This window comes from Charadrius vociferus, unplaced genomic scaffold (assembly GCF_000708025.1).
Source record: "Charadrius vociferus isolate BGI_N301 unplaced genomic scaffold, ASM70802v2 scaffold609, whole genome shotgun sequence".
NCBI lineage: Eukaryota > Metazoa > Chordata > Aves > Charadriiformes > Charadriidae > Charadrius > Charadrius vociferus.
The window spans coordinates 56,717-70,515 of NW_009649993.1; the positions used below are offsets into that span (position 1 = coordinate 56,717).

Genomic DNA, 13,799 nt, shown 5'->3' on the forward strand with positions numbered 1-13,799 from the left:
ACTCAGGGAGTTCAAGAATCTAAAAATTGGACTTCTGCCCCAAACACAACTTTATTTCTGTAGGTCCTAGCTCTGGCTCAGTATTATTACGCTTCTGTAGATATTGCACTCCTCTCAGATTGAATGAGTGCGGCTGACCCTGTGTGCTGAATGGCTTTCCAAAATGGGCAAAGGGTTTTCTGAATTACATCCACAGTTAAAGCCATTATGGCAACACAAAAACATGTTTTTATTGGTTTTCCTAGACTAAAGAGGAAGTGAGTATTTCCATCAATGAGCCTTATTGTAGATGTGATATGGACAACTGGCTTGAAAGCATGAAAATTAAAACTGATCCATCACTGTGACCAAGACAAAGACAGACCCATGGCTACTCCCAGTGGTGTTGAAAGCCTGGATAATATTTCCACAAGTGGAGCATCATGATATGACTGGGCAGGTTGCACCGAAGAATGGAAAGAATCGCCAATCAAAAAACACACCTCTCCTCTAACTTTGTCTTGTGACGTAGAAGCCCAGTGTTATCTACTGTACAATGCAGATACTATGAACTGGTCTGCATTCAAAAGTATAAAATTATTTCTCATGGGATGGCTTAAATCATCCATGAATTAAGATAGCCATTAATGAGCTTGGTTAGAAAAAACACATTACAAACAAGACCATATCCTAGGAGAGCTGGTGAAGGATTTTTTAGTAGGGCATGTAGTGACAGGGTGAGGGGGAATGGATATAAACGGGAAGATGGCAGGTTTAGATTAAACATTAGGAAGAAATTTTTCACTAGGAGGGTGGTAAGGCACTGGAACAGGTTGCCCAGGGAAGTTGTTGAGGCCCCATCCCTGGAGGTGTTCAAGGCCAGGCTGGACATGGCCTTGGGCAACCTGGTCTAGTTGGAGGTGTCCCTGCCCATGGCAGGGGGGTTAGAACTCAATGACCTTCAAGGTCCTTTCCAACCTAAACCATTCTATGATTCTATGATTCTATGATTCATTTCTCTAACCTATCTGCAATTGTTTCACAGTAAAGCCTAACACCAAGCAAAAATACTTCCATAGTACCCAGAGGTCGCTCTAGCCATTCGTTAACTTGATTGTATTTGCAGTATCCTGAAGATAAAATCAGGAGATTATAAAAGATATAAGACTGAAGAACAAAGTAAGAGGCAAAAACCTCAACCAGTGCACATAAAGGATGGAGTGGCTCATATCACTCTTTTGAGCATGGCAGGAACAGCTACAGATTTGTACTTTCTTGTCAGCTTAAGGCCTATTAGTGCAACCACAACAATCACTTTAATGGGATGCATCTCTAAATACAAAAAGGTATAGAACCCTATGAAAGGTGTTCATAGCCTGTTACCAGCAGATTTATTTTAGCTTTTAGCATATATTTCCAGTGCTCAGTCACATTCTCTAAGACTCACAATTTAAGAAAAGATAAGTTTTCTATCTGTTGTACCAAGACTTGAAATAGGCTAACTAGGTACCCAGCATTCTGAAAGATTTATTTTCTCTAAAACTAAGTTCATTATTATGTAAAAAAATACAGTGCAGCACAGGACTTGGACCCTTGAAAAATTCAACCTGCCAGTTTCCGCTACTAATGCAGCAAACCAAACCTTGAATCCTTGCCAAGCATGCAGTATCAGTGTGTGACACCTTCCACAGCTTCTCAAGAGCCATTTGGAGCCCACACACACTCTGTGCCCGACAGATGCTCACCTTCATTCTGGGTCTGTGGACACCAGTACTGCATGAAGCGCCTATCAAGACTTTTGCTACTGGGTCACTGCTGAACTGTACAATATTACAATAACATTTTAATCTGTCTAGGAAAAAAGGCAGAAAACCTTTCTAGCATGGTGCAGCTCATATGGCATGTTTTAGCTTTGACTCCTTTTTAGACTGTGAAAAAAATAAACCTAAGATTGTAAGAAGCTTCATAGGGCTAGAACACTCCGTGAGAATCATCAGGAAAATACAAACCCAGGAATCTGAGGTTAATATTGTAGAAGGCAAAGGGTGTTTTGTACAGGCACATAATTCTTTAAAAAACAGGCTCTGCAACAGGATCGAATTGGAAGTGTTAAAAAGTCATCATAATCATCGCTTTCCCTCTGCAGAGAGAACAATAAGATTTAATAGTTACTGGTGTAATGCTCTGCATCAGACGCTGACAGTTACAATTTTGCTTTCATTTTAATTTTCTGCTACCAATATGCTGATCTCAGCAAATGAATTTGCTGCTTGAAGAAATAAACTCCCATTAGGATCATAATTTTAAGAGAGCAGCAACTGCTTATACTTGTATTGTTAGCTCATGTAGTCACTAGAGTGTAGTTAATACAATAATTTAGAAGCATATGGGGGGAGGGGAAGAAGGAGACCTCAGAGCCCCATTTTATCTACCTCAGTTACTCTTACTCTCCTAATATCCTTTATGAAAAAAATTACTCATTCAAGAACAACTAGACATGTCTTCCTGTGACAACAGCAAATACACACTTAAAAGGGCACAGAGGAATCACAGAAGGCTTTGCTTTTTAATGCAAGTTGACATTTAGGATCCCCTGAGGAATTCCCTGACTAGGGAAAATGTGGGCCCTTTCTGGAAGTAAACAGGAGATCTGGTCACCCAGGACATGGACAAGGCTGTGGTAGTCCCTGTCTTTTTTTGCCTCAGTTTTCACCGGCAATTGCTCTAGTCACACCATCCAAGTCGCAAAAGGCAAAGGCAGGGACTGGGACAATAAGGAACCGTCCACTGTAGGAGAAGACCAAGTTGGAGACCATCCAAAGAACCTGAAGGTGCACAAGTCCATGGAACTTGACGAGATACATTCACATGTCCTGAGGGAACTGGTGGATGAAGTTGCTAAGCCACTATCCTTCATATCTGAGAAGTCATGGCAGTCTGGTGAAGTTCCCCATACCCAGAAAAGGGGAACATAGCCACCATTTTTAAAAAAGGAAAAAAGGAGGAACCAGAGAACTAAGGCCAGTCAGTCTCACCTCTGTGCCCAGCAAGATCATGGTGTGCATCCTCCTGGAAACTCTGCTATGGCACGCGGAAAATAAGGAGGTGATTGATGACAGCCAACAAGGCTTCACTAAGGGCAAATCGTGCCTGATAAATTAAGTTGCTTTCTATGACATCATTACAGTGTTGGTGGATAAGGGAAGAGCAAATGACATCACCTACCCGTACTTCCGCAAAGCATTTCACACTGTCATAAACAACATTCACGTCTCCAAATTGGAGAGACATGGATTCCAAGGATGGACCACTCGGTGGAGAAAGAAATGGCTGGGTGGCTGCACTCCAAGAGTTGCTCATCAATGTTCAAGTGGAGACCAGTGATGAGTGCCATTCATAGGTGTCAGTATTGGGACTGGCACTGTTTAACATCTTTGCTGGTGACATGGGTGCTGGCATGGAGTGCACCCTGAGCAAGTTTGCTGATGGCACCGAGCTGCGTGTTGCAGTCTACATGCTGGAGGGAAGGGATGCCATCCAGAGGGACCTGGACAGGCTGGGGAAGTGGGCCTGTGCCAACCTCATGACATACAAGGCCAAGTGCAAGGTCCTGCACGTGGATCAGGGCAACCCCATGCACAAACACAGGCTGGAGGGAGAATGGATTGAGAGCAGCCCCGCCGAGAAGGACTTGGGGGTGTTGGTTGATGAGAACCAGCTCAGCATGAGCTGGCAATGTGCGCTCACAGCCCAGAAAGCCAACTCTATCCTGGGCTGCCTCCAAAGAAGTGTGGCCAGCAGGTCAAGGGAGGTGATTCTGCCCCTCTACCCCACTCTCATCAGACCCCACCTGGGATCCTGCGTCCAGCTCTGGAGCCCCCAACATAAGAAGGCCATGGACCTGTTGGAGAAGGTCCAGAGGAGGGACACAAAGATGATCCAAAGTCTGGAGCACCTCTCCTATGAAGACAGGCTGAGGGAGTTGGGGTTGTTCAGCCTGGAGAAGAGAAGGCTCCCGGGAGACCTTATAGCAGCCTTCCAGTATCTGAAGGGGGCCTACGGGACAGATGGGGAGGGACCCTTTTATCAGGGAGTGTAGTGACAGGATAAGGGGTAACAGTTTTAAACTGAAAGAGGTTAGATTTAGATTAGATATGAGGAAGACATTCTTTACTGTGACAATGGTGAGATGCTGGAATAGGCTGCCCAGAGAAGTTGTTGATGCCCCATCCCTGGAAGTGTTCAAGGCTAGGTTTTGTGGGGCTCTGAGCAACCTGGTGTAGTGTAAGGTGTCTCTGCCCATGGCAGGGGGGTTCGCAGCCTAAACCATTATATGGTACTATTATTCTGTGACTCCTAGTCACCTAAGTTGCCTGAATAAGCTTAAGAACTGAAATGTTGGATAAATTTGTCCATGTTGGAGCTTCTACCTCTAAATTTTACTGCAGTTGGACCTATAGACAGTCCCTTCAGGTATCTTATTAAATGGTCTTATTTTTCTGATTGCTGCGGACAGAAAACTTTCAGCAGAGCGTCCCCTGGACACTCTGAAGAGTCTCCACAAAGAAACACATAGCTCCTTCTAGCAATGCTCATGTTAAAATATGTAATACACTAGCCTCCTAATAACATTCTCTTACCATCTACAAGTGACTTTATGCAGTATGCTAAAAGGACATTATATTTCAGGGAAATACTAATAAACTTAATCAACACATCTTTCTAATAGCTTTGCTTCTTTACATCAAAAAGTAATGAATGCTTCCCATTTCTAATTCTGTATAGAATGTGTGAGATATTGCTACTTTGTAAATCAAATTTTAAAATGGGAATGAAAGAAAAAGATTTTATCTGACATAAATCATGTGAAAAAGTTGCAAGACAAAACTAATAACCATCACCTTCTGCTTTATTCATTTCAATACAAGCATGAAGGACAACAAAATATATAATGAATGCAGCAAGCAATCCATGCAAACTGCTACAGAGTTCACAGGTGAATGAAATACCATTCGAAGTAAGTCTGAATCTATTAAAAAAATAGTCTTATAAATGAGACACTATAGCCTATTCACTGCATGTCTAAAAAAATTTCACTCTTTTTCCACAGAGCACATAGCGACAGCATTGAGCCCTATTGAGCGCAGGTGAGCTCGTTCTGCTGATGATTTAAAACCCACAATATTTGCAGCAACTGTCTAATATAAACAAACTACACAAACCAACAAATGGAAGAATTAACTAGATCACTGATGTCAGTCTAGTTTAGTTTTATAATTCTTCAGAAAGAGGCAAACTTAATCACTGTGCCCATACCAACTTTAATATTGCCAATTATGTACACAAGGGTTGTCATGTTGAAATGCATTTATTTCAGTATCAAATGCCATCATAAGACAATGCTCAAAAAGAAAAGCTCCCCCAAACACCAAAATTGAAGAGTAAGTTCCAAAAGGCCTGTTAATATGCAATTATATATAAGCAAGGTACTCACTTGCTTATATAGAATGTCCACTCAACCTATTGCACAAGTTTTTTCCAGATTTATGCCTGCAGGATTCTATCTCTTCCTTCTAAGGATTCTCCTGAAATTGACTTTGTGGTACAATAATCTTCACTAACCAATAGCATATAGCAATATATTCTAGCTGAGCAGGAAACACCACTAGCATAAAGCTACTTGAATATAAAAACACCTAACTGAAATGCATATAGATCTTTTTCCCTGTTCATTCAATTATATTATCCTGGGAATAGACCTCTTCGTTGGTTCATATTCTGTTCTTGAACAACTTTTATCTTTATAGCCACTAAGTACTTTGATTAAGTAATAATGTGCTAAAACTTACCTATGTGTTTCCAAGTCTCCATTATTTATGTAGCTTTTGTATGTAGCTAACACAATTATTTCTTTCTTCTATCATTCAGGACAGATGTTAATAGATCAAATTTTATGCAGTCCACATTGATTTTCATCACATATTATTGTCAACAAACTGTTGCTCTGTAGCTTAAGGGCTTCAACATGCACATCAAGCCATCCCATTATGTGATACACTTTCTGGCCCAGCAGTGATATCTCCATAAATATTTCACGCAGTGATCATAGCAGCTGCTCATAATGGTTTTTGAGTTTTACAGAAATTTTCGTTAGAAGTCCCCATGCTATTCCAAGCAGTTTTATGTTTGTTATTTTAATTAAAAGGGGGAGGGGAAAAAAAAGTGGGTTTTTTTCTCAATTAATGCATACAGCCTTCAGCAACAGCCATTGTACCTGCCACAAGCACTGTAGCACAAAAAAAAAACCCAAAAAAAACCCTACCCAAAACCAAAAAACCCAAACCAGAAAAGAAAAACACCTCACAACTGTGTAGCACAGCAAAGAATACAAAGAAATGCAAAGCTGAACCAGGTTAGTAAGTGGAACTGTTACTTAACAACACTATGCATTCCACACATTTGTATCATCCCAAATGAATCCATTATAGCAATTTGTTTAGAACAGCATGATTCTGAATTGACTTACAAATGTTTTAAAATCAAGTACATCTTCAGCACAGCATGCACACCGAACAAGTTCGAAGGGAAAAAAAAGAAAATCAAAATACTTGGCATCTACTACTGACTGGCTGAATTATTGCCCATCTTACCTACTTAGTCTTCTGCAAATTGACTGTTGCACTTGAAGTTTTTTTGCGCAGCATGTTTGGATAGCAGTTTTTCTCCAGTAGACCACTTAACACTGAGTTGTTTGAGTGTAATGCAGGAAACCTCAGAAAACATGTATTGTTTGCTTTTCGCACATATTCTCAACTTTTCTTTCAGTTTGCATGCCTTTGAAAAAAAAAAATTAACAGACTGATACATAACACAGGAAAACTTTCATTGCATTAGTCAATACCCTTCCAGTTAATTTGACCTGTGTAAGGCACTTCAAAGTTTGCATGGGAGACCAAGTAACAACATACAAAAAACCCTTGAGTAGCTTCTTAGACTGACTGGGCTTAGACATTTAGACATCTTCAATGCCTTACTGCCTGACTATTTCATTAAACTTGGGTAATTTTTAAACTTAGCAAAGCTGAGGCACTTGTTAGTTCCCTTCACATACATAGCCTCACAATTATGAAAGATAACAAAAAAGCTAAATAAAATACCTATTTAACTATTCTCTGGACTGTAGCTTCAGTATTTAAAAAAAATACCAATATACTTCAGCTTATTAACAAAGACCGTAAGAAGACAAAGAGTGCTTTTTGTAATATACCAATAAAAAAATTCTAACTCCAAAAGACTCTGAGGTAGACTTTCCATAACAAGATTTGAGAAAACAGAAGTGTCCCAAAAGGGTTGTAATAAGTCCTACTGACAAATGCAGGGAGATCCATGAAGCAGGAAAGACTTACTGATAGAGGAACTGAATTAATTAATTAATTAATTAATAACAGCTTTTGCAATTGTTTTTGATAGCTTTGCCTTTCCTATGGGCTTTGTGTTTTAAATGAGAGTGTTTTTCTGAAGGCATGAACATGATAAGAAAACCATTTCATGGTAGAAGCCACTGCCTCAGAAGCTCGGAGTTGCTTATATCCCTTTCCTTACAAACATTTATGCATCCGCTCAGCTTGAAATCTATGGATACTTCAAAAGATTGGTTAAGTATTTGTACAAAGAGTCATATGGTCAAAACGCTAGGCAAGACCTTTTCCACCTATTCTGGTGAACAGGGTGTGCAAGAGACAGTTCTTCAACATTAAGTGCTAAGCAATGGTAAAAAAAAGGTACCTGTATGAAGTCAGAGCCCTGTTTGAATTAAAACTAAGTGAATCTAAAATTTGTGTAAGCTTGAAGATTTTTAAATATAAAAGTAATTGCCTGGATTACTCCCAGTATTAGTTACTGCAAGTTTAAACCAGAAAACTTCATTTTGTTATCCACATTTTAGGGAACTATTTTAAAAGGATAAAGTTGTTTTTTACAGGGTTGTCAAGATTCTTTTTTCTGGAGAAAGAATCAGAGTAAGACAAGAGCAGAGAGGTATGTAGTCACACAAGAAAGTAAACAAAAACTATAAGTGAAAGGAAAGCAAAGGTTTTTACAACTAGGAAGATGTTGATCCATGAGATTGGATCAACCAAGCCTGTTTTCCTGTGGACTTGTCCTACACCCTCAGCACAGATCCCAGCCTTCCCAGTGCTGTCTCACTGGGCACCTATGAGCAGCAGTTACTTCTCCGGATTTACATGCAATTGCCTGGCTGACCTCTAGCTGTGAAAAAGGGTAAATGGCTGAGTTATAACTCTTCAGTGGATGGCACCCAGCTGTCCATTCTGATGAAATCTGATGAACTTTTCTGGAAGTTTCACATATTTGTGTCTTCTGGGTCTGTTAAATTTGGTACAGATTTATTCACAGCCAAAACATTCTCAAGGAGGATGTAGAGGAAATCTTAAGTAAGAAGCAAACTGACAAGAACAGGTCAAATTTGTCTTGTTTTCTTAGGAGGTCAAGTTAGAGATTCCCCATTGCAGTGTTTTTTCAAGTGATGAGGCACCCAAAGTAAAGCGGAGCCACACTCAAGAGAATGTTGTTAAAAGTCAAACCCAGCTAGCTGGAAAGGAAATATTCACATATTACCTGGTAAGCAAAAATCACAGAAATTAGACTGGCATATGCACATGGAAGACACAGCCTTACAAGAGAGTAAATCATTTTTACAGCATCACAAAGGCAAACTTCCTTAAATTGCATATATCTTTTTTTCCCCTTCTAGCTATCCTACCACATATTGTAACATGCACACAGAACCTGATTTGTTTCTAGGTTTTTTTTTCCAGGAGTTTATGCCCTATACAATCAACCACTGTGTCCTTGTGTTCCCATAGGCACAAATAATTGATTTACAAAGCATTTCAAATGAAAGTCATTCACTTTGACTAGCATGAAATACAATAGCAATGTAATCTTCTTCATCTCCTGTATGAATTTCCTTCCACGTGTCACATTTGCAGCCTTCATTTCTTTTGTCTCATTTCATGTCTCCTGTTATGGCTGTTTTAGTATGTTTATTTGCCAATATCTTGCTGGAACTGCTTCAGTTCACTTATTGCAGGTAATTACTTCAGTGTTTTGGAGACTCCATTATCTGTTGCCTGACGGTTTGTGGTTTGAAGGAATGGCAACAGATGCCCGAGAAAAGCAAAGCACGAAGGTGGAGATGTGGATTTGCATTAATTGGCAAGCTTTTCCTGATCTATGAAACCAATCTCCACATCTAGCCAATTAAATCATGACAAGTGAGACATTTTTAAAAGATGACTACATAGGAAAAAACCTTCTGAAAAGCACTAATTTTCTCTCTCCAGCTTGCATTTCTGTCACAGCTCAGTCATTTCTTAAAGGTTTATAGGTTTCAATTTTGTGACACCATCTTCCTCCAGCTGGATATATGGTAAGTGCATCAAACATTAAACAATTATCTTGCAATCTGTCTAAGCACCCTGACTCCCTTTAAATAAATAGCAAAACCTTCACTGTCTTCAGACCAACTGAACGTACTTCGTGATTTTGGTTTTATTTCCAAACAAGTTAAGCACTCACTTTGCTCCTTTAAAGACAATCTCAGAGCAAAATACTGGGGGAAAAACAGGTCTCAGGTTAACCCAGCCATTATTACAAGTTCCTGAATAATTTGGAGGGAATGACAGTCTCCCTACTCAGCTTGGATTTTATTTTCCTGGTTTATATTTCACCTCTGCTCAAGAGCTCCAATTCATGCTAAAAATTCCCGTATTCAATATGAATGTTTAAAGATTAATAATGATCAGAAAAAAACTTTGTATGTGCCCCAGGGACTTCATTTTTGTGCATTTACTAAGGTATTGTGTAGACTGGAGAGGACCGGGTGTTTTATAACCAGTTACTAGCACTCACATTATACAGATTTTGAAACATATACACAGTAGTAGGCAGGCTAAATTCATAAGACTCCTCTGTATAGCAGACTCACTCTTCTGGGTTTATTTGCCATGGGAGCAGCACACAAATAACGTATTCCAGCTTTTTTGCATCATTTACTACAGAGATATAAGATTAATTGGCTCCCTCCACACTTCTGTAAGGCTTCTCTAATCTAACACCGACATTGTTGCCTGAGGATTTCTGTCTCTGAGGAAAAAAAAACACAAGAAGCCCCACAAAAATAGAGTTGTATAGAGTGCTGCACAGACATGTCATGAAAAGAAAAGTAATCATAAACAGGCATATTAATGTATTTACCATAAGAACAAAGTCTCTGCCACTGCAAAAATAGAAATCGGGCAGACAAAAGACACCGGTAACACTTCCATTACAAAATATTTTTGCAAAAGCTGCATATTTTCTGCTCTGCACCCTAAAGACCCATAATGTTCCAGGAAAAAAAAAAAAAAAACAACCAAAACCAAACAAACAAAAAACAAAAACAAAAACAAAACAAAACCCTGCAATTTACTTTTGTTAGCAAAAATAGAGCCACCTGCTGGGGGAAAAAAAAAAAACACAACCCACCCCAGACCCCCACTCATATGTTAAATCATAACTGTATGTTCTGCTACCATAATAAAAGACTACGGAAGTATTTCACCATCATTAATTACCAATGTGAAATACTACTCAACCCACAAGCCTTTGGAAGACTTTCAGACCTGAAAGATGCTTTTTCAGTAATTTCTTTTACACTTGTTTGCACCTGACCTACCTTTGGGCATTAATAAGAGCAGCCTGGCTTTCCCCTCTTCGAGGCTCAGTTCCCCCGAGCCTTCGCTTCTCCTGGCTGAAGAGAGCTTCCCCAGCTTTCTCAGTATGAAAGGTACTCCAGCCCCTTAATCATCTTTGTAGCTCCCCACCACATCCCCTCTAGAATGTCTGTAACGCTTTTGTTCTGGAGATCCCAACACCAGACCCAGCACTCCAGCTGTGTTCTCAACAGTGCTGAGCAGAGGGGAAGGACCACCACCCTCAACCTGCTGGCAGTGCTTTGCTTAGTGCAGCCCAGGGTACTATTGGCCTTCTTTGCAGAACAGTTTTTTTGCCACCTTGTGATCAGCTTGTCCACCATGAAACCAAGGACCTTCTCTGAAGAGCTGCTTTCCAGCTGGGTGCCCCCCTGCATGTTACTGGTGCATGGGCTTATTTGTTCCTGGGTGCAGGTCTTTGCATTTCCCTTTGAACTTTATAAGGCTTCCCATTTGCCCATTTCTCCATCTTGCCAAGGTCCCTCTGGGTGGCAGCACAACCATCTCTTCTACCAGCCACTCCTCCAGAGCACAATCTATCCCATCATTCAGGTCATCGATGAAGAAGCTGAATTGGATTGGCCCTAGTACTGATCTATGGGGTACAGCCCTAGCGACTTCACTCAAACTGGACTTTGTGCTTTGACCCTCTGAGCCCAGACATTTGGGCAGTTTTTAATTCACCCTCCCTGGCCAAATAGCTAACACACATTTGTTCAGTTTGTCTGTGATGTTTACCTTTACCCAGTAAAACCTTTGACGCAACATCTACTGCCCTCCGCTATCTACTGCTGTATCTATTAATGTAACATTGCTATGACACAAGGTAAATGGGCAAACTTACTTCTAAATATTTGTTCTCTCTTCTAATCACTGTGCTGCTCCTCCTAAACCTACCAAGGGTAGTCTTTAACAAGTCATAGGCTAGATTATAAATTGCAACAGCCTTCAGCATTAACTGTAATTTTACACAATGGCAATACTTCCTTCCTTCTCCACCCAAATAACCACACGAGTGCAACTAAGAGTGCTGATAACTTCCTCAGAAGAGGAAGCTCCTGTTGCTCTGCCCCACAAGTTTTGTAATCTGTGCAATCTTGTTAAGCAGCAGAAACTGTAAACTATGATCTCACAGAACAAGAGAAGCAAGTTTACCCATTTAGCTAACATACTGCTTGTCTTTACTGCAATTGAGTGATTTGCTACACCCCACACAATCCATGTTAGAACTGGAAACTGAATTCAGAGTTTTAGGCCATATTCCCAAACTTTATGGAAGATCAACATTTAGTTCTTTCAAGGGAAGTTACCCATCTTGCTATGAGCCCATTTATCAAGAAACTGTTATCAGGAGACATTCAGATAAATAGGATGAGCATAAATTCAGTTGTTGTATTCCACCCCTTTCCTTCTCTGCCTCAAGAGCCATGAAGTCTTGTGCTTTCAAGGGGGTATACTCTACTCTGCTTTATTTCCTGAATGGTTCTTTCTAAACAGTTACAGAGAATCCTCTTCTTGAGTTGTATACTTAACCTCTACCTAGTTTAACTGCTGCATTTAAAGAATTAGGTGAGACATGACGCATATGCCATAATCTTCTGCTGTAGCACTTGTTTAAAAAAAATCTTGGCAGTCAATGTGTAGAGTCCATGTAACCAGACAAGAAGGGCACACATGGCTACCTGAGAGTGACATGCATAGCCAGTGCAACAGAAAGGGAGTTTACATTAACAAAGTAAGGCGAGTGCAGAGGATATCTTGGCTCATTAATAATCTCCAGTCAATAGTGAATGATATTTCCATAGCAGGCGAATATAGTTCCATATGTAGTAAGAGTGGCTAATTTGTATAGCAAGTCTGTTGTGCTATACAAATACAGTTTTAATAGCATGCAGTGCATAAGTCAAAAGGAACAACTAAAGCTATGTTTTCCTACTTTTGATGCTTGCCTACATATTCTTTGCTAGTTTTCAGTATTTTCTGTCTTGGAGTTGAGGAGCCTAGAACCCAGTCATTTCAAAATGACATAGCATACACAGAAGTAGTAAGAAAATAGGTTTTATTTTCAAGTTTTATAGAAAAATGTTAACAATGCTTAAAGAAAGCAGTTGGACAGCAACCTTCTGTACATATTCCAGATAGAAACTCAGGCATTTAATTTAAGAAGTATTTTGCTGTTAGAAACCCAGCTATCCTGTAATAACTATTTACATTTTTCTACAAATACTAAAAAGTCAACTTATGCCTTTAAGATAACATGTAAAAATATTTTTAATACATATCCATACTTGCACATTCCCAATTGTATCTACAGTTAAAATCCCCAACTGAGGCACTAGCCCAGATTATGTGCACATTAAAATAAGTCCATTTTAAACATCCACCATTCCCTTTCATATACCAAGTTACTTGTTTTCTCCCACTACAGTCTCACTTCAGTATTCCTTTGTAAGCAGAGGGACGCAGGGCTCACAATCAGCCCAGTTCGGTTCATTTTTCATGGTGGTTTTTTTTTTTTTTTTGATCAGAGTATTCTACCTTGTTTCACTTAAATTATAAATTAGACTGCAAATTTAAGTGTCACTTTTTACTAAAGAATATGTTTAGCAAGTTAGAGAACGCTATACATTCACAAATATTTTAAGATGTTCAAGAACTGATTATGATCTTTTATATTTAGGTAATGGTGTACAAGAACTTTGGTACAAGTGTTGTAACAGTGCTTATTCTTATTCGCCTCTTTCAAAACCTCCCGATTTGCTCATCATTTATGTGCGTACAGCAGATACCACTTCTGAATCCTTTTGTGACAGGGCTGCACTTGCTGGTGGAGGCTTATACAAACATACTGCCATGACCACAAAGATGATAGTGATGATTTTGCAAGCAGCACCTAAACGCAAAGAATAGAAGAGTCCTTGTTGCGGTCATCTTCAATAGTAGAAAAGAGCATTTCAGTCATTTACAAAGTTTCACATGGTGAATTACACTGTAACACTTTCAAATGGATGCTGCCAATTTAAATGTATTTTACATGAACTATAA

At 39.6% G+C, this 13,799-nt stretch overlaps 1 protein-coding gene across 1 annotated transcript in view; it reads right to left on the bottom strand.

Annotated features, from left to right (window-relative positions):
* Positions 1-990: 990 nt before the first annotated feature.
* Positions 991-13,799, bottom strand: part of SLCO4C1 (solute carrier organic anion transporter family, member 4C1) — a 140,494-nt gene continuing 127,685 nt past the window's right edge. Inside the window, exons 14-16 of the mRNA XM_009891673.1 lie at positions 13,535-13,647; positions 2,693-2,804; positions 991-1,109 (exon numbers count right to left, since the gene is read on the bottom strand). Of these exons, the coding sequence (XP_009889975.1) occupies positions 991-1,109; positions 2,693-2,804; positions 13,535-13,647 (344 nt within the window). The remainder of the gene's footprint in view (positions 1,110-2,692; positions 2,805-13,534; positions 13,648-13,799) is intronic.